At 34.3% G+C, this 13209-nt stretch overlaps 1 protein-coding gene across 5 annotated transcripts in view; it reads left to right on the forward strand.

The window, feature by feature from the left end:
• Positions 1–13209, forward strand: part of GABRA2 (gamma-aminobutyric acid type A receptor subunit alpha2) — a 137912-nt gene that overhangs the window by 74250 nt on the left and 50453 nt on the right. For all 5 annotated transcript variants that reach the window (XM_019741047.3, XM_019741048.3, XM_088789909.1 and 2 more), the window contains 4 exons: positions 1133–1353; positions 3292–3374; positions 7871–8014; positions 9191–9343. In XM_019741047.3, the coding sequence (XP_019596606.1) occupies positions 1133–1353; positions 3292–3374; positions 7871–8014; positions 9191–9343 (601 nt within the window). The remainder of the gene's footprint in view (positions 1–1132; positions 1354–3291; positions 3375–7870; positions 8015–9190; positions 9344–13209) is intronic.

Here is a 13209-nt window from a genome sequence, read left to right on the forward strand (position 1 = left end):
ATCTGCTCCTTTTTGCACACACAATTTTAGTTAAGTGAAATAGTCAATTACCGCAGTGTTTATTTTCAAACATGTGATAACTGACTTTATGCTCAAAAGAGAATTTCTGAATTTCCAATCTCCAGTGTGTAGTTGAACATTTTAATTAGTTATCATGTGAGTGAGTGCACAAACATACGCTGACAACATTTTAACATCCAATAGATTGTCAGCATTAATCACGATTGTGAATTGTGTATCTCATCTAAAATGTATGCATTCTCTTATGCTAAGAAGACAGAAAGTAAAAAGATGGGAGGAATGGACAAGTAGGGGGGCAATGAGAAAGAGAGAGAGAGGGACAGGAGAGAAGAACAGAGACAGAGAATTGAGAGAAAGATTCAGCTAACAAAATATTGGAGAATGATAATAAAAGAATTGATAACTAGATGGTCTGTATAAATGTTTAAAAATATATTTTAACCTGAAGGAGTTTGAAAACTATTTGTATTTTAAGTATTCTAATAACTTTTCAAAGTCTTCCTTTTACAACTAATTTCACAAAATAAACTTTATTAAAATCATCATCAACCCCCAGTACATTCTTGCTAACAATATATCTCACCTTTTTTTTTTTTTTAGGATTTAAAATAATGAGATATTCTATAGTTTCTTTGGCAACAGGAGATGATGATTCATACAGATCTGACAGTGTGTTTAATAGTTGTTTCTTTTTTTTTCTTTTTGCTACTGAGAAGGCTGCCTGCTCATTCTTTCTTGAGATAAATGACTTAAAACAGTCCACCCAAACACTGCCCCAAGCATGCCCCCTCTCCAAGTAGTTCTAGACCATAGAATACACTAAAGCAGTTTGAGACCTTGTTCAACTGAAAGATACCAGATAAAGTCAATTTATTCTTTTCCTCTCATAATAATATGTCGTTAATTGTGTACATACACATACTTTATCCCATTGTAAGTGGCAATATTTATTGATAAGAGAAAGGAATGATCTTACTGATTCAAAATTTATTTCTCTCAATTATAGCTTCTCTCTTTTTAAACTATTCATATTATTGTTTTTGTTGGAGTTTTGTAATCCTTGTATCTAAAACATTTATTATTTTCAAAAGAATGCTACTTTATATTTCAGGAATATACAATAGATGTTTTCTTTCGACAAAAATGGAAAGATGAACGGTTAAAATTTAAAGGTCCTATGAACATCCTTCGACTTAACAATTTAATGGCTAGCAAAATTTGGACTCCAGACACCTTCTTTCACAATGGAAAAAAATCAGTAGCTCATAATATGACAATGCCAAATAAGCTTCTTCGAATCCAGGATGATGGGACTCTGCTATACACAATGAGGTATGTTTTCAGGTTTGGTATGTTGCATTTAAATACTGGCAAATCCATGTATTAAAAAAAACTGGTCAACCTACTTGTCAAGTATTAGCACAAATTGAAGGTTTCCTTAAGAGATTATTGAAGTATCCATAATATGCCTTGTAAATGCTTGCATATTTAAAAATAAACATAACATAGTATTTATGAGTTTGATTCTCAATGTGTTAAAAATGTAAGACTTCCCTTAGTTATTAAGAATTGATATTTTAGGCTATTTTGCACACTACATTTTAATTAAGTACAGTTTAATAGCATGACTTAAACTTTTCTTTATACCAGCTTGTAATTTTATTTTTAATATCTTATCAGATAGCCCATCAAACATTTAAATGATTTTTAAGCAAACTTTTGTTTAATATTGTGATCCACCTGATGAAATTAGTCTAAAAACTATAAATTTAAAAAATTCAGAGGAAGTTTTTAATTAATGAGGCTTATAAGCAGATTGATCCCATAAGCATATGTATTATGTTGAACCATATGAAATTGCCTTTTTGTAAATTAAAAAGTATCATATAGCATCAATTTCATATTATTCAACCTTAAAAAAAAAGTCTAAAGGGATATATGAGTGTTGACACTACTGTTCCATTTTAACTATTTCCATGAATCAATCTTTAAAAATAAGTTGCTTGTATTATGTAATAATGAAAATTATCACAAATCTAACAAAATGATGTATAATCTAAAATTAAAGTGTTTAATAAAGGCTTTAAATTTAAAGCATGGATAACTTTCATCAGCAGATGTGTATTTCAGGCATTTTATGTAATGTCATTTCATACAAAATATTAAGTGGTAGATTTCAATTGTGAACATTATTTAACAAGGGGCAATAACAGTCCTGATTTTTAAAGAAAAATTTCTTGAGGACTCATTGCTAAATGATCGTTGCCTAAAATGGAAGTGTTAGCTTCCATTTTTGCCTCTCTCTCTAAAACTTTCAATTCAGAGGCCATACCTCTATGATTTTACACACTTTTATCATTTCAATGGATTCAGACGGTGATTGAAAATTTGGGTCTTAAACAAAATATAGTCAGATAACACACCGAGTTTTGGAAATTATTGCATGGGGTTCTGCTTAAATACTCTCTTAGAAGTATATAAGCTATAATTATTGTCCACAATTATTTTGCTCATTATGAGAGATTCTTCTATAAGTTTGATTTAGTATGTGTTTTATTCACTTTATCTTTGTGTGAAATGGACTACTTGATGACTGCTTTCTTTATAACAGATTTTCTGTGATCACAATCTCTTTATTGTGATCATGTAGATACATAAAAATATTTAGTTAACATTCATAACTTGTGTCCGTAATTTAGCCAACAGTCTAGTATCAACAAGCTATTTTCAGGAGATGAATCTATATATGTATCTCTATATATTTCTATATTTATATTCATGTACCTATATATGATACTTATTCAGTTTACATTTTTTTGAAGAGAGCTCATCTGAGCTAATATTGGATTCTCATATCAATTTTGCTGTATGGTTGTTGACATGATGGGAGAAAATGACAATTTTTTCATTATAGATTTTTTTTCATTTTTTTCTCTAATATTTTAAATACTAATAGAGGTTAATGAGAAAATAGCTCTTCAGAAATGTATATATGACTTCTTTACTTTTTAATAAACCATAGAGTATAAAACAGGTAATTACATTTGTAAATAAATATTACTGTTATTTGAGCTCATATTTTATATATGCTAATGCTTCCTGAAGGATCATCTAAATGTGACCAAACAAAAACATATTTAAATGGGAATTAGCCTAATATGATGCTGTAATGAAGGGCCTACCTCATCATTAATTCTGTTGACAAAAGTAAGGAGTGATTTATCTTGCTTGCCAATTTACTTAAACAAAGAGTGGACTTTTGACTTTTAGGCTTACAGTTCAAGCTGAATGTCCAATGCACTTGGAGGATTTTCCAATGGATGCTCATTCATGTCCTCTGAAATTTGGCAGCTGTAAGTATGGGGATGTAGTTAACATGTGTCGGGTCAATAGTATCCAGGATAGTCAGCAGCACTGCTTCACTGTATAGTTTCTTCTCATATTATGGACTACTTACTACTTGCCCAATAAAATGCAGAAGTAAAAGACATACTGATTTTCCTCACAGAACTAATTGGCTAACCCTATTTTAGTTTCAAATATCATTACATTTTTAATCATGGTGTTTAAATGATCATTCCTTTTATTGCTAATAAAAAAACATCATGTGTTTTTGTAAATGTGTAAAACTAGACCAGAAGATTCTTGAAAGTCAGGATTATGTAATTTACCTTATTTGCCAAATGCTAGCACATTAAAAAAATGTGAAATAAATGTTTCATTTTTGTCAACTCAGAATGACTTGTAAAGGACAGATTCTATGGTTTATTCAAGTAGCTATCAGCCTGTTGCAAATGGCAGTCACAGAAGCTGTATCTGTGCAATTATCTTTCTACTTTCTAACTAATGGAAGGTATTTTCTTTTCAATTTCCTAAAATAAATTTGAAGGACATGATGTAGCTGGATTGCTACATGCAGGCACCTTCTGCATACATAGAATATTCCCAAAATGGCTCTGTGCATTTGCCCATCTTTAGGTCACAGAGGTTATATCTTGTATGTCAAGCAGAAACATTCACTCTCCTGGAATAAGTGAAAAGAGGGAAGGTCAAACCAATCCCGAGGCCCACAAGCCATTCAGCACAGGTTCAGGATAAATTCATGGACATTACTCAGCAGCTTCTTTCTTGTGTGAGCATGTCCCATTGCCTGACCTTTCCAGAAACCTTGCTCTTTTCTGGCACTCCCATCTTTGTCCATTTTGAGCAGCTTTTGACTTTTCCTTCTCTTGAATAAAAATGTGGTTCTCTAACCTGATTAAAAACATTTCTGTCTGAGTAGTGTGCCTTCTCCCCACAGACTGTATTGAGTGAGAGAAAGGGAAGAATGATAGCTAATATGAATGCAAAACCCTCTAATTATTTTGATGACCATAGTTTTGTGGAATGAAAAGTTCAATCTTACTTGTTCTGTTCATTCTTACAAAAAGGTGTCAGCTCTCAATTTTCTTGTAGCATCTCTCCTTTGTTTAACTACAAAGCCCTTTTTTATTGTCATGGAAACCACCACTTCAATACTGGCATTTCATCCAAAATTATTTAAGATAGTCAATCATGTTATACAACATAAATATGATGCTGAAAAAAACTACAGCAGATGCGTCAGGGAAAAACTCATTTGCATTGCATAAGCGATATTAAAGAAAACAATTTTAAAAAGCCTTCATACCACAGAAAGAATTTATTCATGATAATGATGCAAGAAGGAAAGACATTTTTCAATGGACAAGGTAGTGCTATTAAGACGCCAAATATAAACAAGGTGAAGTCTCAGTACTGAATATGAAATAAATCCACAGGAAATTATTTTAAATAAAATTTAAAATTCTTAATAGTGTGTCTACAGAGTAGTGGAATATTGCATGCTTGAGAATATGGTTGTCTACAAATGATATGGGCAACAAACAAAAGTTTGTTGATAATCTTTCTCTGTTTTTTATTTAGTTTTCTTCATGTTTATGTTTTGACACATTGAACAAACAATTTATATATTCTTTTATTAATCCTTGCGAACAGTGGGTTCTTGATGTATAAATATCAAAAGCATGAGCATCATTATGGACCATCATGGACTAATAGACTAACAAGCTTACCCAAACCTTAAGATGTTGGCACAACAAATTTTTGGCAGAAGCAGCCATTTATTAATGACTGCAGAAGCAGTCATTTATTTCTGTCTTACTTAAAAAAACTCCTCACTTCCCCCCAAATGATGGAATTTCTGGAACTTTATCTTTGTCCTGAACTAAAAGAAACATCTTTTCTCTAAGTTCATAATTTTGAACTTAATTTTGTTTCATTTCATTCCTATTGCCTCACATTTTTATATATTTCCTTGCTGTTTAACTTGATATAAAACTTTCTGAATGGGAGTCTAGGCATATTCTGTGCAGCAACCCAGAATAAATGGAAAGTTGTCTTTTTGCATAAAAAATTAATAATTAAAAATATTTTGGGATTTTGTTTTTTTGGTTACCATGTATGAAGAATCAGTCAGTATGCATTTAATGTTTAATGCAGAACAGTACTAAAAAATGGATCATTTGACAGAATTAAAATTACATAATGAAAGCCTGATTTGAAGATGGAATTTATAATGAAATTTATTAAAAACATAGCTTTCTCTTCTTTTATAGTTTACTGAGATACATTGCAATGTTATCCTGGTTTATATGTGTGTTAGTGTACCAGGGAGTACCTCTAATCCTCATTGCATAACTCTCTGCTATATCTGCTCTTTCCAGACCCCAAATCTAAAGAAACACATTTCTCTATAAATAATGAAATGGAATAATTGCTTCTTTTATAAAAAAACATGGGAAGGATCATTTTCTTTAATATACCATTGAGCTCCTACCCAGATTTCCATCTTCTGTAACAGTAAATGTCATAAAATATTATTAGTTTATTCCTTACTCTGGCAAGAATGATTTAAGAACTTTTTTGTGTTTGTCAGGCACTGTACCAGGTATTAAAAGTGTAAACATAAATCAAACAGAGTCCCTGCCCATCAGTGTCTCACTAGTTTCTTAAAATGTCATCACATTTGTAGGGTTTCATTTTATCTTGTTTATATTTAAAGGTAACATCAGAATCAAAAGTGGTGCTGTAATTACTTTAAAAAATTATAATTTATTAGGATTCATTAACTATTTGAGTATTGTGAGACCTTCTGATGTAAAGTGGTACATGTGCTATGTCTTTAATTTGTCAAATTCTGTGCCATTTTACACTTTATTGAAAAGAGGGCCATGATATGTATTCATAGGAAAACAAAACAAGCCACTTAATTTGCAAATAAATTGCTAGTTATCCACATTACTGATGTTAGTTATCTAATCTTAGAATCATCAATGACTAGCTAGTTGAAATTAATTAATAAAAAATGGAAAGCTTAGAGTAACTAGAATTCATTCATATGCATAATATATGTCTAGTATGAATATATCTCTATTAAATATATGTGTGTATATATATATACATACATATTTTTAGAATCTTATTTCAAAAATTGTTTCACGTAATATGATTTACTTGTGAATATAGGTGAATACATGTACAATTAAGTCAATGTTTCACTGATATTAACATTTAGTTGAGACATTCAGAAAACCAGGCAATATTGTAGTATGCCACTAAAAGACCACACAGAGAATAAGACACAAATTCAAGTTTATAAACATTCATTTTATTGTTACTGATACTTAAATGGGAATTGATTTTTGATCACAGATTTTGGATCAAGATAAATAGTAGGACCACCCCCGTACAAGGTTTAAACTAGAAAATTTACTGATAACGGGGAAATAAACTTCCCAGTTTCCTGGATATCTAGAGGAATAGATATTGACAGAGATGGCTGTTCTTTTCTCTCCCTTAATTGATAATTTGACCATGGTGCTGAGTTTTGTTCAAGGACCAGGCATAACTAATATTTCTAAACATTCACATGAGCAAAAGTGCTTCACAAGGTCAGTAGAGTAGCAAGAGTTGCCTGTTTATTCTACTGTGTAGAGACTCAGCCTGCATCCCACATCAGGATGTACAGGTGCAAAGGAAATGCCAGGGCCGGAGAACAGCTAAGACAAAACATGCTGTCTGCCCTCCGGTCTAGAGGCATCCCAGTTCTGCCTCTTTGGCCAAGTAAAACAGGAAGTTAACCATGGTCTGTATGTCTTTTGTCTTTTCCTACCAACCAATAACTCACCTGAGATGAAATGAAACTAGAGTCCAATGAGATCTGTATGTATCAATTTTAGAATGAAAATGTTTTTAAAAGTGTTCCTAACCTGAGGAAGTTATAGCATTCTCATTTACTTTACATGTTCTGCAACAATTAGTCTTCATTCTTCTAATGAAAAGCATTGTGTCATGACAGCTAAGTCATTTAATTTTTAACTAAATGACTTTATGTCCAGAAACAATATTATTTTGTATTATGATTGTTATTTCATGAGCGATTGCTGTTCTAAACTATTCAACTGGGCTATAGGCATTCATAACCTGTTCACCACAATATCTTCATCTACCACTGTGAGACTATAAGAGATGTTTTAACTTTCTCAAGGCCCAGAGATTTTTGCAAGGTCTAAAGAGAAATGTGCTCTTCACTTCTCAACGTGGTTGCAGTGAAAATACTCTTATGATCATGATTGATTGTCTCTTTTTGTCAACTTCATATTGAAGTTGTAAATTTCAGATACTTTTTACCCTAAAAAGTGTGATCTATAAACATCAACAATTGATTGTTTTTAGTTAACAGTGATTCTATGCAATATACAACCCTTGATGTTGTACTTTATTGATGGTTCTTACTAAAGTGATATTTCTTTTTCCTGACTTCCTACAGATGCTTATACAACCTCAGAGGTCACTTATATTTGGACTTACAATGCGTCTGATTCCGTACAAGTTGCTCCTGATGGCTCCAGGTTAAATCAATATGATCTGTTGGGCCAATCAATTGGGAAGGAGACAATTAAATCCAGTACAGGTTAGTAAAATGAGTCTAAAAATAAAAGATAGTTTCTAAGAAAATTCATAGGTTCAAGTCCCTAGAAATATATCAGTTTGCTTAAAACCTTTTGCTGTTTATGTACAAGAACTAGCAGCATGGACTGTGCTTGGAAGCTTTTTATAAATTCAAAATCTCAGGCTTGACCCCTTACTAAGTTAGGATCTGCATTTTAACAAGATTTCAAGGAGATTCCAAGGTGCATTAGAGTTTCAGAAACAGTACTCTAAAACATACCTCATACCCAGAAAGTGTGTCTCCTCTGACAATCCACTTTACCTTCAAACAGTGTTACAATTTCCCTAGTTTTCTAATTATTTTCCCCCATTTGGATAACATGATTACTCAACTCTTTGTTTTTAAGAGTGCCTTTCTCAGATTTTTAAATTTTATTTTATTGAATTTATTAGGTTGACATTGGTTAAAATTATATAGGTTTCAAGTGTACAGATCTATAATACATCATCTGTATATTGCATTGGTACATATTCAACTCTCAATTTATGGATAATTACTACTGGCTTGTGTGGGAAAGCTGATGCCCTTTCTAAGGGTCATCTTCATCTAAAAAAAGCAGCTGTGTGGACTAATGAGCTTATATCTGACAGATGTAAACCCAGAGAGCAGAAAAGAAGGTAGCTCTGAGTATAGGATAAAACTGACTACAGTGAATAAGAGCAGACACACAACACTGAAAAATTCAGAATTGGTTACAGGTTCAAAACTGGAAAATCTGGACCAGAAGATCGGTCTTGGAGATGTGGCCAAAGATGAATGCTTAAAGAGCCAGAGAGAACTGAACTTGAGGCTGGTACCAGTAAGGATGAGGGGCCTAAGTAGGTAAAATAATCTATGGCTACAGAAGATTTATTAATCCTGTATCCCCATTGGTACATAAGTACGACCTAGGGAGAAAAACAAGTAACATGCTGTAGACATGCAGTACAAGTTTCTTGGTAGTATTAAGATTCTCCTTTAAATACTCTTGCTATGCTAAGGAGACATTTAAAGGTTATATGCTTTTCATGTCATATATGTGATAAATTCTTTCCTTTTAAAAATAAGGGACTGTTCTTTCTCTAATCCCTTTCATTTCCAAAATGTGAAAACTATTGACTATCACAGTTCCTTAAGCTTCTTAAATTTTTCTTCTAGGTGAATATACCGTAATGACAGCTCATTTCCACTTGAAAAGAAAAATTGGGTATTTTGTGATTCAGACATATCTGCCTTGCATCATGACTGTCATTCTCTCCCAAGTGTCATTCTGGCTTAACAGAGAATCTGTGCCTGCAAGAACTGTGTTTGGTGAGTGGATAACTACACTTTGTTGTAGAGCACATTATGTTTCATAATATACTTTTGAAAGCATTATCTTTCTTGATACATCAATTATTGTGGTGTGTGGGGCAGAGGATATTGGCTTCACCTTGTAGATGAGGAAACTGAGGCTCAGAGATGTAAAATACAGAGTCAGTGCCGCAATGTTAGTAAGGGATATAAATAGTACTCAAATCTTCTGGAAATACATTGTCTTCTTTTTGGTAAATCATTTTGCTTCATAACATTTGTGTCCATGTTAGTGTAAGTAAAATATTGTTAGAGATTTTAATTTAGAGTGTAACAGTACCATATTTCTAGGCTTTCTGTGTTTATATTGTTTTATTTTTAGATAAACAAAGATGATCTTAGTAGTTTAAGTTAGAGAGAGAATGGGAGGGAAGGATGGAGAGAAAGAGATACACCCATTCACTTCCATTACTGTGTTTAATAACAAATTTAATTTTTTTGATTTATACTATTCAAGAGAACTTGGTTACTGCTCTTTGGATACATGAACTAGGCTAAGCACATTTTATAACAGGTAGATTACCTTTGTGTATTTTTTCCACTCAATCATTAAGAAAAGTTTTATTGAGAATCTACTATATCAGATATTGCACCAGGCCCTAGAGCTGCAAATGCATGTAGAATATAGTTCCTGCATTCAAGTAGCTCAGTATAGTGGAGGACAACATAATATGCAATAGTAATAATAATAATAATGGCAATACAAAATGAAGGCATTATAAATTAGGCATATACAAGTTGTTATAGAAAACAGCAGCAAGGATCATCTTTAGGAGAATTGATTAAGTAGTTGAGTTAACAGTTGAGCTAAATCTTGGGGGATGAGTAGAAGATTCCCAGACAGATGAGATGGGTAAGAATCCTAGCCAAAAATGATAGGTTGTGTAATGAAATGACATCAAAAGATGAAAGAACATAGTGTGTTCGGTGACAGTGAGCTGTTTCAATGTCAGTGGCCAGTACATATAGATTGAAGTTTAAGGCGCAGATAAGAAAGACCTTGTAGGCAATGCTGGTACAACTTACCTTTATCTTGCAAGCAGTAGCAAGCTACTATAGTTTTTTGAGGCCATAGACCTATATAAAGCTCTTAAAACATCCTTGGCATTTAATATGTGCTATGTAACTGTTAGCTATTCTTATTATTAATCCAATCAGTTTAATTTTACACATCAGCAATGAATAATTCAAAAGGAAATTAAGAAAATAATTCAATTGACAACATCCAAAAGAGTAAATGCCTAGAAATAAATTTAAACAAGTAGGTGAAAGACTTAATCACTGAAAACGATAAAACATTGCGGAAAGAAATTTAAAAAGACCTATTTGAATGGAAAAACATCCCATGTTCCTAGATTTGAAGACAATGCTGTTAAAATGAGAATAATCCCCAAAGCAATTTATAGATTCAATTCAATAACCATCAAAAGTCCAAAATGGCCTTTGTTGCAGAAGTTGCATAACCAGTCCTAAATTTCATATGGAATTGCAAGCAGACTCCAAATAGCCAAATCAATATTGAAAAATCAAAACAAAGTTGGTTTCAAAACTTAGTATGAAGTTATGCTAATCACTCTTTGATGCTAATCAAAGCAGTGTGGAAATGGCATAAGGATAGACATATCTTATACACCAATGGAATAAAATTGAGACTCCAGAAGCAAACTTAAACATCTATGACCAATTAATTTTCAACAAGGGTGTCAAGATTTTTCTATGGGAAAACAGAAGTATCTTCATCAAATGGTGCTGGGACAGCTGGATGACCACGAACCACCTGCAAAGTAATGAAGTTGGACCCCTACCTCATTCCAGATGCAATAATTAATTCAGATGGATATAAAATTTTAATATAAAATCTAAAACTAGAAGACAGGGATTTCTAGTGAAGATGGCAGAGTAGGAAACACTGTGCTTGCATCTTCTCACAACTACATCAAAATTATAGCTACAGAATAACCATCATTGAGAATTGCATGATGTCTAGCTGAACAGTAATCCTATAACTAAGGATATACAGAAGAAGCCACATTGAGACTCTTAGAAAGACAGAGATGTGGAATGGGCTGGTCTCCTTACCAATGTTTGGCAGTTAAAAATCAGGAAAGATATCTCAGCTGTGGAGGTCCCTCCTGAGGAGCAAGGACATCCCAGCACCACACCAGGCTCCAGAGCCCAGGGTTCCAGTGCCAGCTAGGAAGAGAAGTCCCATAACTTTTGGCAGTGAAAACCAGTGGAGGCTGTGGCTGAGTGAGACGGAGGGCAGCTGGAGTTCAAATCACTCCTCTTAAAATTTCCACACATGGTCTTACTCACTGAGGATCACTTGCTCTGAGTTCCAGTGCTGGGGCAGCACTTGAAAGGTGCTGGGAAGAAACTGAATTGTCTGGTTTTAAGGCAAAGGCTGGAGGGGCAGCTTTCTTCTAGACAGAAGTGCTGGCAGAAGCCATTGTACCTTTGTTGAACCCTTTCCCCTCCCTGTGTGCAGATGCAGGTGGCTGCCATACCTGAGTCTCCGTCAACCTGGCTAACAAGGGCTGCCCTGACTTGGTGATAAACTGAGACCCCGCCCCACCAAACTTGCAGCTCACTCAATCGACTTCCAGTGGCTTTTCCATACAGATGGCCTGTCATGATTCATGCTGTAGACTTTCCTAAAATCTGATAAATTTTCACAAATCCCTGGCAAGCAGGATCTAGCCTTGGCATGCCCTGTACCTCTTGCTAAGCAGCCCCCAGCCTGGAAATAGGGGCAGTCTGCCTCGATTCCACTTTAATCTCTCCCAGGCACTTCTAAGAGCAGCACTGGTCGAAGACATCTGTGGATTGCTTTGTGGCTCATATCAAGTGGCCCCGGGCAGGGCACAGGCTATTGCTAAACTTTGACCTTGGTGGGGCCTCTCTCAGGAGTCCGCAGGACTGGCACAATTGGTGGCTGAATTTGGACCCCACCAAAGAGCCACAAGGTCACATCCACAGACAACACATCCAAAGGGCAGACTGGGCAGGCACCAGAGCTCTGCTAAAGCAAATTCTGCTCTGTAGGGGTAGCCCCTGCACAACAGCTCCTCCACTGTAGTCACAGCCAGTCCTCACAACCAATCAGCCCAATGGTCAGTCTCTTCCATTGACATGCAAACAGCAACCAAGGCTCAGCTACACCAAGAGGGCACACACAACCCACACAATGGACATACTTGCAGCATCCAGCTCAAGTGACACTGCACCACTGGACTCCACAGAACACCTAATACATAAGGCCACTTTACTAAGACGGAGAGGCATAGAAGCTCTGTCCAATGTGTAGAAACAAACACAGGGAGGCAATCAAATTGGGACAAAGAAGCATGTCCAGAATGAAAGAACAGAACAGAGCTCCAGAAAAAGAACTAAACAAAATGGAGACAAATAGTCTACCATCCTCAGAGTTCAAAACACTGATTATAAGGATGATCAGTGATCTCAGGGAGAACTTCAATAAAAAGATAGGAAACATAAAAATGGAGATAGAAAACATAAAAAAGAACCAGTAAGAAATAAAGAATATAATAATTGAAATAAAGAATTTATGAGGGAATCAACAGTGGATTGCATGAAGCAGGTGATCAAACCAGCAATCTGGAAGATTAGGTAGCAGAAAACACCCAATCAGAACAGCAAAAAGAACAAAACAGAATTCAAAAATATAAGGATAGTTTAAGGGGCCTCTGAGACAATATCAAGTGCAACAACATACCAGAAGAGCGAGAACAAGGAATTGAAAACCTATTTGAAGAAATAATAACAGAAAATCTCCCTTACCTGGTGAAAGAAATAGACATATA

The sequence above is a fragment of the Rhinolophus sinicus genome, chromosome 1 (genome assembly GCF_057876585.1).
Source record: "Rhinolophus sinicus isolate RSI-liver-muscle chromosome 1, RSI-T2T, whole genome shotgun sequence".
Lineage (NCBI taxonomy): Eukaryota > Metazoa > Chordata > Mammalia > Chiroptera > Rhinolophidae > Rhinolophus > Rhinolophus sinicus.